An 18,607-nucleotide genomic window follows, 5' to 3' on the forward strand; every position below is an offset into this window, starting at 1 on the left:
TAGGCAAAATATTCATTTGGTTTAATAAGCATAGAGAGCTTTACTATATTAAAATGATATTAAATAAGAAAAAATAATATGTTTGTTTTTACATTGTACATACTGTAGAATTAAGGATTTTCCTAATTGTATACATGTATTTTTATTTATATTCCCTTTGTTTATCAGAATTGGCCCCTTTATACATGAAGAAACACAAATCCAGACTAAAAGAGAAATTCCAGAGAATGAATGAAGGAATCTCAAGTCAAGGAAGCTCAACACTTGTGAATGAGATCTACACAGAGCTGTACATCACAGAGGGAGGGAGTGAAGACATCAATAATGAACATGAGGTGAGACAGATTGAGACGGCATCCAGAAGATCAGAGACACAAGAAACACAAATCAAATGTAATGACATCTTTAAAGTCTCACCTGAACTAAACAAACCCATCAGAAGTGTGCTGACTAAAGGAGTCGCTGGAATTGGAAAAACAGTCTCTGTGCAGAAGTTCATTCTGGATTGGGCTGAAGAAAAAACAAATCAAGATCTTCACTTCATATTTCCACTTCCTTTCAGAGAACTGAATCTGATCAAACAGACAAATATCAGTCTGATGGATCTTCTTCATCAGTTCTTCACAGATACAAAAGAACTGAGATCGACAGACTTTGATGATTATAAAGTTGTGTTTATCTTTGATGGTCTGGATGAGTGTCGTCTTCCTCTAGATTTCTCAAAGAATCCGAGTTTGTTTGATGTCAGAGAATCAGCGTCAGTGGATGTGCTGCTGACAAACCTCATCAAGGGGAATCTGCTTCCTTCTGCTCTGATCTGGATCACCTCTCGACCAGCAGCAGCCAATCAGATTCCTCCTGAGTGTGTTGATCTGATCACAGATGTACGAGGATTCAATGACCCTCAGAAGGACGAGTATTTCAGGAAGAGAATCAATGATGAGAGTCTGGCCAACAGAATCATCACACACATGAAATCATCCAGAAGTCTGTACATCATGTGTCACATCCCAGTCTTCTGCTGGATTTCAGCCACTGTTCTCCAGAGAATGTTGAGTGAAGCAGAGAGTCCAGCACAGATCCCCAAGACTCTCACTCACATGTTCACACACTTCCTGATGTTTCAGATCAAACTGAAGAGTCAGAAGTATGATGGGAAATGTGAGGTAGATCTTCAGCAGGCTAGAAAGAGTCTTGAGTCTCTGGGAAAACTGGCTTTTCAACAGCTGGAGAAAGGGAACCTGATCTTCTATGAGGAGGATCTGAGAGAGTGTGACATTGATGTCAGAGAAGCGTCAGTGTACTCAGGAGTTTGTACTCAGATCTTCAGAGAGGAGTTTGGACTGAACCTGGGGAAGGTGTTCAGCTTTGTGCATCTGAGCGTTCAGGAGTTTCTCGCTGCTTTGTTCAAGCTTCTGTCATTTCTTCAGCAAACATCAGGATTCTTCAGCAGATTGAGATCAAACATGAGTGATTTACTGAAGAGTGAAGTGGACAAGGCCTTACAGAGTGAGAACGGACACCTGGATCTTTACCTCAGATTTCTTCTGGGTCTCTCACTGGAGTCCAGTCAGACAATCTTACGAGATCTGATGACACAGACAGGAAGAAGCTCTGACAGTAAACAGGAAATAGTCGAGTACATTAAGATGAAGATCAGAGAGAATCTCTCTCCAGAGAAATCCATCAATCTGTTTCACTGTCTGAATGAACTCAATGATCATTCTCTAGTGCAGGAAGTACAAACATATGTGAACAGAGGAGATGAGTCTAGTCTTACTGGAGTCCGTCTCTCTCCTGCTCAGTGGTCGGCTCTGGTGTTTGTGTTACTGAACTCAGAAGAGAAGCTGGATGAGTTTAATCTGAGGAAATATGATCGATCAGATGAAGGTCTTCTGATGCTTCTGCCAGTGATCAAAGCATCCAGAACAGCTGAGTGAGTCATTTACCTGCAGTTTCACCTGAACATCTAACAGTCCACATTACTGTAGTTAATGTCCTACAGAGACACAATAAAACATGATGGAATTGTTCACTGCATCTATAGAGTGAGAGCTGCTCTCTTGTGGCTTTTTTCTGATTTTTATTCATTTGTTTTTTATTTATAATGTCTGTCAGGGTTCAGTTCTTACAGTGATTCTCTATCAGGTGCAGATGTTGCTTCAGCTCTTGTGCAGATGATTCTCATTGTTCAAACATTATCTCTTGATGTGTTTATATCTTCACTGTTATCTTGTTATTTCTCTTTCAGTCTGAGTCTCTGTAATCTGACAGCGGAAAGTTGTTCATCACTGGCGTCAGTTCTCAGATCAAACTCCTCAAGTCTGACAGAACTGAACCTGAGTCACAATAATCTGAAGGATTCAGGAGTGAAGCTGCTCTCTGATGGACTGAAGAATACAAACTGTAAACTGAAGACATTAAAGTAAGAAAATCCTTAAAGCAATAAAGTTAAACATGTGTATGTGTTATGTAAATGGAGGTGTCATGAACGTGGATGAAGAACCCAATTGCAGGCAGCAGGGATGAAGGGGTTAATACCAGGAATTTAATGTATATATAAAACAGAAAACAAAAACCCACAATGGGGTAAAACAAGACAAGATAAATAATAACCAGGACACGGACTAACTAGACTGAGGAAACAAACACTTAGGACAACACTAGACTAAACTAAACTCATCAATAAAAGAAATAATAAACATGGGAGGGGGGCTGGGGGAACAACAAAGTTCACAGGGGAATGCCCCATAGGGTTGGGATGGGGTGGGACAGTCGTAGTTCCAGAGGACGCTCGCGAGTGTGGCCTCCCGGGGGGCTTGATGGGAGAAGTCCTGGGGGGAACTGTTCTTGTTCCCGACATAACTGCCGGACTGGGCACTGGCTGGAAGGCCGGTTGGGCAGGACTGGGTGCAGGACTTGACACCGGCTGGAAGGCCGGCTGGCCAGGACTGGGTGCAGGACGAACCACAGGACTCGGGACCACCGGACTCGGGACCACCAGACTTGGGACCACCGGACTCGGGACCACTGGTTGATCAGGAGCCCCGCTGGATGATCTGGCCGATCGGGCCCTCCTGCCCGTATGGTGCCCCCCCAAAAGATATTTGGGCTGAGTCCCGGTGTAGGCTTCCGGCTGGAGTTTAGGGTCGGCAGGCTTGGCTACTGGATGGAGAGCCGGCAGGACGGGACTTGACGTCAGCTGGTCCGGGCTGAACAATACCCCCCTCCTCGGCTTCCTCTTCGACCGGCCCACGGTAGGTGTGGCCAGCTACGGAGAAGCGGTGGGGGTCACGACTAGCTCCGTGCTGGAGGAGTCGTACGGGGAGTCCCACGACTCCCTCCGTCCACGCCTGCCACGGATGCTAGCTGGAGGTGGTGTGGTGACCTCGGACAAGGCGAAGGGTGCAGAGGGTGAGGAGAGGCCCACAGCCCCGATTCACAGGGTATGGCCCTCGGGGATGGCGGCCAGCGGAGGGAAAAAACTGGGCTGGACTGAGACACTGGGCTCCGGACGATTCATGGCATACCTGATCAGGTCAGTGAAGCCAGCAGTCTCAGCATCTGCATTTCCCACCGCGCTAGTGGTTGGTTAAGGCCGCCATTGAACAGGACCATCTGTTCCTGCTCACTGTGGACCATCTACCCTTCCACCTCAAAGAAGCGGTCCGCAAACTCCAATACGTCGGAGTGCCCCTGACGTAAACAGAGGAGACGACGAGCCTGGGTCGCTCGCCTTGCCTCCATTCTGCCTGCTGGGTTCTGTTCTGGCTCGTTCATTGCAGGCAGCAGGGGTGAAGGGGTTAACACCAGGAATTTAATGTATATATAAAACAGAAAACAAAAACCCACAAGGGGGTAAAACAAGACCAGATAAATAATAACCAGGACATGGACTAACTAGACTGAGGAAACAAACACTTAGGACAACACTAGACTAAACTAAACTCATCAAACAGGAGGTAAAATAATTTGTCAAAAGCAGGGCATGGACAGGGCATGGACAGGGCATGGACAGGGCATGGACAGGGCATGGACAGGGCATGGACAGGGCATGGACAGGGCATGGACAGGGCATGGACACGACACGATGCCGTTTACAGACTAGAACATACAACATACAGAATACTACGTACAATGAACGAGCACAGGACAATGAACACAAGGATGTTTTAAAGGGGAACAAACACAGGATAATTACTAAGGGGCAGGTGTAGGTAATGAAACACTAATGGGAAGGCTAACGAGACAAAAGAGCGGGAATCGACAGGAGGTCTTCATAAGTTTATCAGAATCATCTTTATATGTAAGAGACTCAACAGTGACTGTCAGTCAATGACTCTCTGTATCATGGTTCTCTCAGGTCTTGTCAGGTTTTTCTAGTCTTAGCGCAGGATCATGACACTGTTGATTTAGATTCATACATATTCATTCATGCTATTATTGTAGCTATTTAAAATAATTTAATTTATTACTTGTATCTTGTAAAAAGGGACATCATTTGATACATTGATGAATAATAATTGAATAATATATGAAATAATTAAAATATATTAAATAATTGTACTATTGATGATTGTCTAAATGTTATTGTCATTATTTCATTTATTTTCTTCTCTCTTCAGTCTGTGTAACTGCAGTTTTGGATCTGAAGGTTGTGTTGCTCTGACTTCAGCTCTGAGATCAAACCCCTCACATCTGACACAACTGGATCTGAGCAGAAATAATTCAGGAGATTCAGGAGTGAAGCTGCTCTCTGATCTACTGAAGGATCCACACTGTCAACTACAGACACTACTGTGAGTTACTGATCAAATTATCATTTTTTTTAATAATCTCAAGTGACTGTCGAGTATTTTTGTTGTTTATGTTTTGCTGTTTCACTCTTGTTCTTGTGTAAATTTGATGTAGTTGACAGTGGCGGCGTTTCAACAAAACATCGGTTATGGCACATGTAATAAAGTTCGTAAGAAGGGAAGGAAGGAGGCGGGAACCGGCGAACATTCGAACACGAAAACTTTAATTAAATAAACAATAAACACTGAAGTAACTGACCGACAGCCACCTCACGGTAGACTGCCGGCCATAAAACATACACAAACTAAACAGTTTCGGGCCCGGCCCTCTCTCGTCAACAGTCCTGCCGAACATCCTTTTAAGCTCCCAATCTCCTCCGTGATAAGATGCGGGACCGGTGCGCGCACAGCTGCTTGCACTGATCACTCACGCCACCGGCCCCGCGTCACGGCTCTCGTCCCGCCTTCCTCACCACATACCCCCATCACCCCTTACAGGCCGGGGGGCACCCCCGAGACTGTACCTACTCCCCCCCCGGGGAGCCAGTCTCGGAGTCGGCAGCGCCTGGGGGTATGCACCGGCGAGACGAAAGAACGGAGACGGGAGCCCCCGGAGTGACAGGGACGAGAGAGGGGAGAGAGGAAAAGAAAAAAAAATTGTCCGGTTCCCTGACATGCTGTCGCTCGGTCCTCAGCCAGCCGAGAAACTCTTCCTCGCGGTGCCATGCGATGGTACTGGACGCTCGGTGGACGGCTCGATCCTCCTCCACCCCCTGGCGGCCGGCGATGGCCCTCCAGCTGAGGGCAGCTGGTCTTCCGTTCCCTGCTCCTCCCCATCATGGCGGCTGGCAGCAGGCTCGGCCCACGGCGAACGGGCCTTGGCTCCCTCCTGGACGGCAGCCACCCCACCTCGACCCAGGAGCACGGCAGCGAGGTCCTCGTCCCATCCAACTTCTCGATCCAGCACCACCGCCTCGGGCAGCTACTCGCGGACTTCCCCCGTCCGCGCTGCCCGAACTCCTCAGCACCGCGATCACCCTCGGCAGCGAGGGCTCTTTGACAGCATGTCCCTCCTTCCTCCCGGGTTTCGGCACCAATGTAATAAAGTTCGTAAGAAGGGAAGGAAGGAGGCGGGAACCGGCGAACATTCGAACACGAAAAATTTAATTAAATAAACAATAAACACTGAAGTAACTGACCGACAGCCACCTCACGGTAGACTGCCGGCCATAAAACATACACAAACTAAACACATGTTTAAACCCGGTCCTCTCTCGTCAACAGTCCTGCCGAACATCCTTTTAAGCTCCCAATCTCCTCCGTGATAAGATGCGGGACCGGTGCGCGCACAGCTGCTTGCACTGATCACTCACGCCACCGGCCCCGCGTCACGGCTCTCGTCCCGCCTTCCTCACCACAGCACAATTTCCACAATTTCCAAGTAACGTCACCATAAATGATACCACATCAGATCTAAACAAATCCTTCACAAGAATCCAAAAACTGAATGAATGCACGAACATGCACAGAGACTTACAGATAACAAACACAAACCCTCAAAGCCATTAAAATGTGTTTTTTAAACTCTAACTCTGCAGCAAAAGTGCGACTCCAACAAATATCTACTAAAGCATCTGTCAGTTATACTGTGTGTGACAATCGCTTCAAACCCACAGCCGCATTTACGCATTTGGCAGACGCTTTTATCCAAAGAGACTTACATTTCATTAGACCATAATTGTTTTGTTTCTAAGTATGTGCAATCCCCTGGGATCGAACCTACAACCTTGACATTAGTGTCATGCTCTAACCACTGAGATACAGGAAAGCTACATGTTTTCATAACAACCACATACATTTTTTCATAGTTTCTTCCTTTTTGTTGGAAATAAATGTCTGCATGATTTAACATGTGATGTGAAAATGTAGAAAAGTGAAAGGTGGATTGAAACCTGCATCAGTAAAGTGTTAAAATGATCAGTCACATGTCTTACTCACGGTCAAGGATTAGGACAGGAAGAACCCAAGTGCAGGCAGACATGGGGATAACAAGAATTTATTATAAATAAACACAAAACAAAAACCCACAAGGGGGTAAAACAAGACAAGATAAATAATAATCAGGACACTGACTAACTAGACTGAGAAAACAAACACTAAGGACAAGACTACACTGACTCACCAAAATACAATGACCAAGCACTAGATATTGAAAACACAGCATACACGACCAAGGTACAAAATACAATGAACGAGCACAGGACAAAGAACACGAGGATGTTTTAAAGGGAGACAGACAAAGGATAATTAAAAAAAGGTCAGGTGTGGGTACTGAAACACTCAGGGAAGGTTAACGAGACAAAAGGGCGGGAAACACTGACGAGACACGAGAAAGCACATGGCAAGTCAGAATCTAAACAATGCCATGTCTTTCTCACAAAACCTAAGGCTATGCCATGACTCCGCTGCAAGACCAAGAATAAACAGCGGATAATAAAATAGCGGAATCATGACATAAGCCCCCCCTTAAATGAACACCTCCAGGTGTTCATCAAAGGGTAGACTAACAAGACAAGGCAGACTGGGAAAACGACAAGACAAGGCAAAACAAAGAAAACAAGATCAGGGGCAAACAAGCATGCAAAATCACAGGGTTGGGGTGAGACAATAAAAATAATAAACATGGGAGGGGGGGTGGTGGAACAACAAAGTTCACGGGAGGATGTCCACTAGGGTAAGGATAGGGTAGTAAAGTCTTAGTTCCCGGGGGCGCTCGCGAGCGTGGAGTCCCCGGGGACTTGATGGGAGCAGTCCTGGGTGGAACTTTTCTTGTTCCCGGCTGAAAGGCCGGCAGGGCAGGACTTGGGACCACCGGACTTGGGACCACCGGACTTGGGACAACCGGACTCGGGACCACCGGACTCGGGACCACCGGACTCGGGACCACCGGACTCGACGGGACCACCGGACTCGACGGGACCACCGGACTTGACGGGACCACCGGACTTGGGACGTCAGGAGGCCCGCTGGACGATCGGGCCCTCCTGCCCGTATGGCGCCCCCCCAAAAAATATTTGGGCTGAGTCCCGGTTTCCTCCTCCGGTTGGAGCTTCGGGCTGGAGGTGTCGAAGGGTGCAGAGGGTGAGGAGAGGCCCACAGCCCCGACCTGAAGAACACGACCCCCTGCACAGGGGGACGCATTCCCCAGCGCAGCAGAACCAGGGGCAAGATCAGCGTCGAAGGGGTTTGCAGACGCCGTCCCTGAATCTCTCCTCCCCCACCCGCCGTGGATGCCGCCAGAAGAAGCAGGAACCCCGGAGCTCGAGCCGGAAGGCGCCGAGCCCCCCAGGGCGGACACAGTCAGGATGCAATCCTCCGGGACGCTAGCCAACGGAACAGATGCCACGACTGGAACTCTGACATCGTCCCGGTTGATCACGTACCTGACCATGTCCTCAAACCCCAGGGGCTCAAGCAACCTCCTCTCCGATGGCCGGAGGCGGTTGGTGAGGCAGCCGTCAAAGATGACCTTTAATTCTGCGTCACCAAACTCCGTCTCCCGCGCCACCGAAGAGAATGCCCTGGCGAACTCCTGGGTCTCATGCCCTCCCTGACGGAACCCAAACAGCAGGTGAGCTTGGCGAGACCGTCGGGACACTGCTACATTGTCCATATTGCTGCCTACTGGGTTCAGTTCTGGCTCGTTCATTCTGTCAGGGATTAGGACAGGAAGAACCCAAATGCAGGCAGACACAGGGATAACAAGAATTTATTATAAATAAACACAAAACAAAAACCCACAAGGGGGTAAAACAAGACAAGATAAATAATAATCAGGACACGGACTAACTAGACTGAGAAAACAAACACTAAGGACAAGACTACACTGACTCACCAAAATACAATGACCAAGCACTAGATATTGAAAACACAGCATAAACGACCAAGGTACAAAACACAATGAACGAGCACAGGACAAAGAACACGAGGATGTTTTAAAGGGAGACAGACAAAGGATAATTAACAAAGGTCAGGTGTGGGTACTGAAACACTCAGGGAAGGTTAACGAGACAAAAGGGCGGGAAACACTGACGAGACACGAGAAAGCACATGGCAAGTCAGAATCTAAACAAAGCCATGTCTTTCTGACAAAACCTAAGGCTATGCCATGAGTCCGCTGCAAGACCAAGAATAAACATGACATGATAGCGGAATCATGACAACTCACCACACCATTGAAGCTGATAGTCAGTAATTGTTGTTTTTACACTGTAATATATACACGCTTCTGATGGCCATACAAGAAATATACAGCAGTCTAATATATGAAGATGATCTTTAATGAGCATCATTATACACACTTTGTTTCACTGTTTTGTCTGAATGCTGTAGGGCAGGGGTCTTACATTCAAGTTCCTAGAGGTCCGGTCTTTATATTTTCTTCCAACAATAATCACGACAATGTATCCTGAAAATTATAAATATTTAATAAATTAAGCCCCCATGTGTATATGTATGTATGTATATATATATATATATATATTAGGGGTGTCCCCGACAAAGGATTTACACATTCGAATCAGAATTGTCGAATCTTTCTATAGTCGACTGATAGTCGGCGTGTGAATGGGTTGGGAGGGGCACGACACTAGGTAGTCAGCAGGAGGGTAAAACTATTTTTATTTTACACACTGCACACAGCAACAACTTTTAAAAAAGCGACCAAAATTGCCTGCCGACTGACAGACGAACTGACAATGGCTTTCTTATTTAGGTTTAAATAAAAGGTAATGTTGTGGAAAAACATTCGTAAAACCTTTTCTCATAATACTTTAAAGCCGCGATCGAAATACATAACATCACACAAATATATAAAGAACATACCTAAAAAAAACCTGCCTAAAGAGAAAAAGACACACTGACTGCAGACAGGATTTGGATTTCACATTTTGCGAAATTAAATAAAATCGGCAAAATTGCCTGTGCCAGCATGCTTAAAGTGCAGCACAACATCAACACAACGAAAAACAATAAGAAGCATTAATTTACAGAATTAAATTAGAACAGAATATACATTTCTAATAATAAAAAATAAATAAAAATGAAATCAGAATCGAAGCACAGTAAATGTGTGCAAAATGCCAAAGTGCAGGGGAACATATATAAAAAAACACAAGCCACAGTTAAATTAGGTAACCCTGGGTGATCAATAAATACAATAAAAATAAATTAAGTATTAAAACAACGAAAGTTTAGCCAGAATTCTGAACTTTCTCTTTTTAACTGCTGCAACAACAATAAACGCTAAAAGGACAGTTTTTTTAGCTAAACATGTTCACAGCAACTTAAAATAGAAACTGCTGAAATGTTTGAAAACACTTGTACCCTACCCGATCGAAAAAAATCCAGTCTGCTTGTGTGCGTTTGAGTCTTTTCAAATTGTGTGCGATGAAAACCAACTTGTTAATGTTGGCCAGCAGCAGTGCGCTCCTGGTTTTAGGAGCTTGCATTTAACTTTTTTTTGGATCCTCTTTTACCATTTCAAAGTGCATCCAGACTTTAGATTTTCTTATTGCAGACATTGTTAAGAAATCCCTGCTGCCAAGATGCTCCTCATCTGTCACGGATCAGGGAAAGTGGAACTTAAATCTGTCACAGGTGTGTTTGGATTTATTCACACACATGTAAGAAATATTTATTGAACGCTTCTTTTTTTCACGTTTTTTTAACAGCATTATCAATTAAAGGCTGTATAACTTAATATAACCATACAAAACCAGTAGTTCTGTGGGAAATTGAGAACCCCCATATTGCCAAAATGGTATGATCGTTGTTTTATAACAACCTCGAAGAATCGACTGTGAGATCGATGGTCGAATCAGGCTCAGCATATCGATGCATCGAATCATGAACTATTCGGGGTCACCCCTAATATATATATATATATATATATATATAATGTATCTCTGTATTGTAGGTTCTGTGGCGAGGGGAATGTCCTCTTAATAGAAGTCTGATAATTGATATCTGTCAATATAAAACTACTGACAACATTCAAACAACAAATGTAATGTAACTATTAAAATGCTCTCATCATAAACAGAAAACTAATTTACTTATTAAATAAGCCTTTTCATGCCCTTCATACCAGAACTACCTCTGTCTTTAAATCATTTCACTTATTAGATCCTTGTTCATTACAAAATGTGACGCTGCTCGTGAAAAGCGACATGGAAGGATGCTGAAGATCGCTGCAGTGTATCTTGGTTTTGAGATATTCATCATATCTGCATGGATAAAAAATACAAATCCAATCAGGGAAAACTGTAAACATAAAATTTTCCTGCATGCACAAACATTCATTATTTTTAAATGTAAGGAAAATCAATTGAAAATATAAATTTATTTTAAGTGATGATCACTTGCCTATGTATGTGCTTAAAGTTTGGTTTCAGCATTCACACATTTTCATATGTTTTCAATAGACACAGAAATACTTGAATCTGACAAAATGATTTAAGACTTAAGCATTTATACAGGCTATGAAGCTTATAAAATAAGTATAGTGACTGAAAATCTGTATTATATGTTTTAAATATATGATGCTGTAATACTTGTACTGTCCATTAAAGTGCACAGAAATTTGCATCTAGTGACAGGAATCTCATTTTATTGACTTCGATTATGAATCTTGTTAATCAAAATGAACGGATCTTTTTAATTTCGGCAGAATATAAATACAATGTATGTTAATATAGCCCAGTGATGAAGTTATGATGCTTAATCGTCATCTCTGCGGGGGACATGCAATAATGCACGTTTCATACCTAATATATAATCTGAGAATATTTGTTTTCTATTTGAACTGGTTTCATTATTTACAGCACAAAACGTTTTGTTGTTATTGTGAGTATAAAAAATGCAGACAATTAACAGATTCAAACTTTGAAATTATTCTCGTCAGTATGACCGAAAAGTTTTTGAAGAGTTATTTAAGTGCAAGTGATCGCACCGGCGCGTCCATCCAATAGTATCCAGTTGCAGACCCGCAACGCTGCAAGAACTGGAAGTGAGGGGCGGAGTTTACCGCAGAGTAGCGCCACTTAAGGTTTTGGAGCTTTTATTACACACGAAACATCATACTTTACCTTAATGTATGGAGCGATTTTAGTCTCATCAATCATTCACGCGTAAAACAAGATATACACATTTGTAAACAGTTTTGCATGCATAAAACCTAATTTACGTGCACATAGTATATATTTACATTTACGAAAAGCAATTCACGTGCGTAAAATAAAACTATTTTCTCACAAAGTACGTTTCGCAAACATACAACTGCGCACAAAACTTTCGAAAGGTTACATGTACACGTTTGTCTTGTTATGCGAATGTCCAAATCGTCTCACACGTGTGAATCGCCTTGGACGTGTGTGTGTGTGTGTGTGTGTGTTTTGAGACTCTCCTGGCAACTCAACCCCTCCCACTTGGGTTGTCGTATTCTTTAGCCAATCAGATTCAAGTTTACCATTCAACCAATCACAACCCGCTGAGGGCGCAGGACTCAAGGAAAAGGGTTACCTTATATTTATCAGTTCTTATTTTACTTTAATAAAATTGAGATATGTCATGCATGGCATTGGTACAATAGGGTTTAACCAAAATCTAAATGTAGATATCAGCAGCAACATTATTTTGCATCAAGTTAGCAAACACTTGCCAGTCAACATTTATATTTGCAAGCCTCCAAGTTTGGTAGTAAATCTATTCATGATTCCACGGTTAGGGTGGCCATTTTCATAACACCAAAAAGGAGGACGCTTTGCGGCATTTAGTGAGGCAAGAATAACTGCATCTGGTGTACTCGCAAATACAGCGCAGATTTTGTCATCCTGAGGTGATGTTGCCTCTCGAAAATAAGACCTAAGGGAAGACGTACCAGCAGCTCATCGGTTAACTTTGTTTTTCAGTGCTGGCATGTCGGTCAATGGCGGCTTTCCCTTTACCACTAACGTCTACTTCACAGCGACATAGTGTGCAAAATCCATGGAAAGCATCTCTAACGCTATTTGATATGAATTTGTGCTCTTTTGTCCATTCCGGACTAAATTATGTCTGATGTTTCGGCATGTTAACGTTATGATGTGACGTAGCCAGTACGTGGACTCCACCTCCACGTCGCGGAGGCTTGTTTACGTTTTTAACCAATGATATATCAGATATTTATTTGACGCCTCTTTCAGCCAATCATTTGTTTGACCGGAGATCTTACTGTGTCAGACGCTGCTGCCTCCCAATAAAGGTATTAGAGCGTGTTTTTTAAGGCCGATTCAGCGCAACTCCGAAAAGGAGGACAAAATTCGGGCTACGCCGTTTAGCCACATTCCTCAATTCATCTACTTATGAGATGAGATGTAGGCCTATCAGCGATGATCACATTACTAATAGTAAAAAAACAACCAAGGCAAAATTATGACATACAGAAATTATTAATTCATTACATTAGTAATAGTTTTATTACACTGACTATAAAGAAATTACTTTCTTACCTTTCCTTGTGGTTCTTGTAATGTCGATGTTGTGGTTGTTGTGTCAGAAATACTTGCGTTGCATACTCTTCATCTGGCAAATCTTTTTTTATTTTCACTGTGAAGTTCAAAGTCCTTGTAGCCAAACGTGACTATTTGTGGAGCTCGAATGTTGTCTGCCATTGTAACCACCACAACTGTTTCAAGCCGCCAGACGCATGAGCAGTTTCCTCTCTATCGTAACTGCTCTACAGTAATTGGCTGTTACACCTTGTTTGGCGCGGTTTGAGTTGAGCAGCGTTAAAGGCACAGGCGCTGTAGTGCTGCTGAGTCACAATAATTATTTTAACTAATTTCATTACTTAACTTTATATTACAAGTTCAAGTCATTGTCGAGTCTTCCATTTAAAGTCAAGTCTCAAGTCACTTGCTCTCAAGTCAAAGTTAAGTCATTTTCTCACTTCAATCAAGCAAGTCCGGAAAATTGTGACTCGAGTCTCATGTGACTCTTGTACCCCACCTCTGCTGATCAATAATGCTAATGCTCAATATAGATAAAAATGTTGTGGTTCATAAAATATCAGAAATCTGGTTGAGTGGTTGGAGACTTTTAGCAAACAGTAAACAGACTGACAGATACAAATCCTTTAAAGTTGCTGTATTTAGTTTTTTGTTGTGAGTCTATTTACCTGCTCTGCGTGTCTGCACTACTGTTGTTGTGTAAGTGTCTTACTAACATTGTGACTCACTGTTATCTTGTTATTTCTCTTTCAGTCTGAGTGACTGTAATCTGACAGAGAAAAGTTGTTCATCACTGGCGTCAGTTCTCAGATCAAACTCCTCAAATCTGACAGAACTGAACCTGAGTTACAATAATCTGAAGGATTCAGGAGTGAAGCTGCTCTCTGACGGACTGAAGAATACAAACTGTAAACTGAAGACATTAAAGTAAGAAAATCCTTAAAGTAATAAAGTTAAACATGTGTATGTATTATGTAAATGAAGGTCTTCATAAGTGTATCAGAATCATCTTTATATGTAAGAGACTCAACAGTGACTGTCAGTCAATGACTCTCTGTTGATTCAGATTCATACAGAATTATCACCAAACTGAGATCATTATAATAACTAACTTTAATATATTCAACTATTCATGATATTATTGTAAAATGACAGTGATTTACAATCATATAATTCATTACTCGTATCTTGTAAAAAGGGACATCATTTATGAATAATAATTGTGTAGCGTCTGGTCGGATCAAAGGCCAACACATGGGATCTTAAAATGTAAATGGCCGAGCTATCACCTATCGGGACTGACCAGGGGACATTCCGACACTCTCCCTGAGCTTCAAAGACATTCTCGGGGGGGGGGGGAATTCGCATTCCCGAATGCGTCCCGAATGCGTCCCGAATGCGTCCCGAATGCGTCCCAAGGTGACAAAAGCCATGTGGCACCAGGAACAGAGAGAGATTCAAAGTCTACCAAAGAATGTCTCTTTCTCCCCTCTTGCCACCTTAGAAAGGCTTAAAGTGTAAATAATTGTTTTTACCGTTTATGTTTGTTCCCATGATATGCTAGCCTAACCATAATGTCACAGATAGCCTGTGACTTATGGCTAAAAGGACTTTTCTCAAGGCTTAATGTTTGTTGTGTTATATGATTTAACATTTACAGAAACCACACCAAACTCTTTTACAAATGTTAAGTTTATTTTCCCTGTAACAAACCAACATACATATACACATATACAATACTATTGTACTCACATTGTGGGTTACCTCTCTACTGGCAAACCCATGTGCAGCGACGGCTGCCATTTTGAAAGCTTCTAATTGCCCAGTAGGAAGGGCACTTTCATTGTCAGTGACATCACAGGGGTAAATCAGGGAAACTAACTTTTTTTCAGACATTTCTCTTTGCAATGTTTAGACATCCTGTTGTAATTAATAGTGTGATGCATAGGTTGCATATTAATAACATTTGATTAAACTATTTGGGTAATGTGATCCTTCTTTAAAATGATCAATTACTGCTACATGGTATGTTCCAGAAAAGGGAGGAGCCTACTCCTATAAAAGAGCTCCTGGTAGCCATTTTAAAGGGGGGATTTTCCTAGTATGTTTGGGCCTGAATATTGGCATAGCCAGAATACACAAGTGAACCTCGTATAGACTGGTAATAATATTTATTTTGCTTTAATTTTTGTCTTTTTGCTTGGGAATCACTTTTTGTACCAGAATAAACACCCTGGATTGTGAATTCCTTTATATGCTCCATCGTCATTGATTTTACACCTTCACCGACGGTACACCCTAACAAGTGGTGTCAGAAGTGGGATGTGCCGCACAAGTGACGTGTGGGGAGATTGCCTTTTCTGACATGCCTCCCAAACTAAGGAGCCAGCCTGTGGAAGGCACAGTTCAGGATGAGGACCAAGGTGCCATAGGAGGTGACCCAGAGGCAAGTGAGCAACCTGCTGAGGTTGCGTCTGCTGGAGGGGAGTCTGCAGTGACTTCTCTTTCAAGGATGTTTGAGTCCTTCATGCAGTATCAGCGAGATCGGGATGAAAGGCAGGAACGAGAAACAGCAAGACGAGACCAACACTATAAAGTTCTCAGTCATCAAGTCACCCAAATGCAGCTGGATATGGAGCGTTCCCGAGTTCTGGGTACAGACAGAGATGGAGCAGCTGCCAGGGTTAAAAGCCAGGAGCCAAGACTGGCCAGGCTTGAGGACACGGAGGACATAGAACACTTTTTGACCACTTTTGAGAGACTGGCAGAAGTTTACCAGTGGCCAAGAGGAGACTGGGCCATACGCCTAATACCCCTGCTTACAGGCAAGGCCAGGAGTGCTTTTGTGGCCATGAACTCTTCCCAGACACAGGATTATGACCAGCTGAAAGAAGCCATACTGAAAAAGTATGAGATCAGCACTGAGACCTATCGGCTAAGGTTCCGTTCTCTAAATATACCTATGCATGAGTCAGCCCAAGAACTCTACACTCGTATTAAAGATCTGTTTTGCAAGTGGGTCCAGTTCAACAAAAGCAGCAAAGACAACATTATGGAGACTATAGTGCTTGAACAGTTCCTTCGAGTATTACATCCAGAGGTGAGGACCTGGGTCAAGGAACGGAATCCAACTACGGCTGGCCAGGCTGCTAGCCTGGTGGAGGCTTATATTGCTGCAAGGAGGGGTCCAGGAAACTTCCACTATGCTGGTGTCTTGCAAGCCTCCACTGGTAAGTCTGAGAGTTTGGGGGTGTGGTCAAGCTCTAAAAGCCAAGCTAAGATTCTGAAACCTACAACATCCGTTCCCCTACCTCAAACCGTAGTCAAAAATGAAGTTGTGTGTTTTAATTGTGGTGGGCCAGGGCATACTAGACCGCATTGCCCCTTGAAAAAACCTTAGACAGCTAGTCTCTGTTATGTTCCACGGCTAGCGCAGTATGCAACCCCTAAACATGACTTAGAGCCAGTTGTCACTGTTTTGTTGAATGGGAAACCACTGCCAGCTTTGGTTGATACAGGTTGTGCCCACACACTGGTAGAGGCCAAATATGTACCCCGAGATAGTTGGAGTGAGGAGACTGTGACCGTGTATTGTGTTCATGGGGACAGTACTAAGTTGCCACAAGCTGAGGTCTACATTGAGGTACATAAACAGCCATATCTTATGAAAGTTGGAGTAGCTCAGAGGTTGCCATACCCCATTTTGCTAGGCACAGATTTGCCAGTGTTGATTGATTTGGTACAGGAGACGGCATGGTGTGGAATAGTAACAAGGGCTCAGGCTCATACAAAATGCACCATTACCAAGTAAGGAGGAGGCACTGCGAGCCCTGCCTTTTTTTCAGAGGTTATTGCCACAGAACCAAAACCAACAGTAGAGGACAGGCTGCAGCTACGTAGACAGTGTGTGGAAGGCTTAATGGAGACTGCAGAGGAAGCAGAAGTAGAGACAGAGGAACCTGACTTAAGTGATACAGACATTGTCATTTCAAATAATCTAGCTAAACTCCAGAATGAAGATTCAACTTTAGCTGACTGTTTTAAGCAGGTACAGGACAAAGAAGTGAATGATTGTTTGAGTGAGAGGTTTGTGTTGAATAATGGACTCTTGTACAGAGAAAGTAAGGAGGACGGCATGCAGTTGGTTGTACCCCAGACACAGAGAAGGGAGGTATTAGGTATAGGACACTCTATTCCCTGGGCGGGTCACTTGGGATTTATGAAAACCTTAATGCGGATTGCGAAGAGGTTTTATTGGCCCAGAATGTACAGCGATGTGAAGGACTTCTGTAAGACATGCCCTGAGTGTCAGCTTGCTGTTGGTCGTACCCCCGCTTATGCCCCGCTTATTCCATTACCTGTTATTGATACTCCCTTTGAAAGAATAGGAGTGGATATAGTTGGCCCTCTGGAAAGAAGTCAGGCAGGGAACAGATTCATTTTAGTTATTTGTGACTATGCTACAAGGTACCCTGAGGCTTATCCCCTTAGAGAGGTCACTGCCAAGCAGATATCCACAACACTTTTGAGATTCTTTTCACAAGTGGGCATACCACGAGAGGTTCTCACAGACCAAGGACCCAACTTCATGAGCCATACCCTACTCCATGTCTATCAACTGCTAGGGATTAAGAGAGTGCGAACCACCCCGTATCACCCTCAGACTGATGGGCTGGTTGAACGTTTCAACCAGACCCTAAAAGCTATGCTCAAAAATTTTGTCTCCGAAACGGGCAAAGACTGGGACAAGTGGCTACCTTACCTTCTTTTTGCCTATCGTGAAGTACCCCAGGCCTCAACAGGATTTTCCCCTTTTGAGCTCCTCTATGCCCATCCTGTAAGAGGACCCTTGGATGTGCTGAAAGAAAGCTGGGAAGACACACACAAGTCCAGTAAGCAAAACATTCTGACTTATGTCCTCAAGATGAGAGAGCAACTCCAAAAGACCACAGCTCAAGCCCGGAAAAACCTGCTCCAGTCTCAAGCCCAGCAGAAAGAGTGGTATGACAAAGCAGCCCGAACGCGCAGTTTCAATCCTGGTGATAAGGTTCTCTTGCTGTTGCCAACATTGGAAAACAAGTTATTAGCGAAGTGGCAAGGTCCCTATGAAGTACAGCGGAAAGTGGGTCCAGTGACCTACGAAATCAAAATTCCTTACAGAAGCCAGTCTCTACAGGTATTTCACATCAACATGCTAAAGAAATGGCATTCCCGTATACCAGATATGACCGAAAGCATAGCAGCCCCTGGGATGGATAACGC

At 43.7% G+C, this 18,607-nt stretch overlaps 2 protein-coding genes across 3 annotated transcripts in view; both read left to right on the forward strand.

Annotated features, from left to right (window-relative positions):
- Positions 1 to 18,607, forward strand: part of LOC306891677 (NLR family CARD domain-containing protein 3-like) — a 269,541-nt gene that overhangs the window by 210,169 nt on the left and 40,765 nt on the right. The window lies entirely within an intron of this gene.
- Positions 1 to 18,607, forward strand: part of LOC306891693 (NLR family CARD domain-containing protein 3-like) — a 32,888-nt gene that overhangs the window by 3,405 nt on the left and 10,876 nt on the right. For both annotated transcript variants that reach the window (XM_079452165.1, XM_079452166.1), the window contains 4 exons: positions 169 to 1,936; positions 2,252 to 2,425; positions 4,626 to 4,799; positions 14,099 to 14,272. In XM_079452165.1, the coding sequence (XP_079308291.1) occupies positions 169 to 1,936; positions 2,252 to 2,425; positions 4,626 to 4,799; positions 14,099 to 14,272 (2,290 nt within the window). The remainder of the gene's footprint in view (positions 1 to 168; positions 1,937 to 2,251; positions 2,426 to 4,625; positions 4,800 to 14,098; positions 14,273 to 18,607) is intronic.

Source organism: Barbatula barbatula (genome assembly GCF_947034865.1).
Source record: "Barbatula barbatula genome assembly, chromosome: 3".
In the NCBI taxonomy this organism is placed as follows: Eukaryota; Metazoa; Chordata; class Actinopteri; order Cypriniformes; family Nemacheilidae; genus Barbatula; species Barbatula barbatula.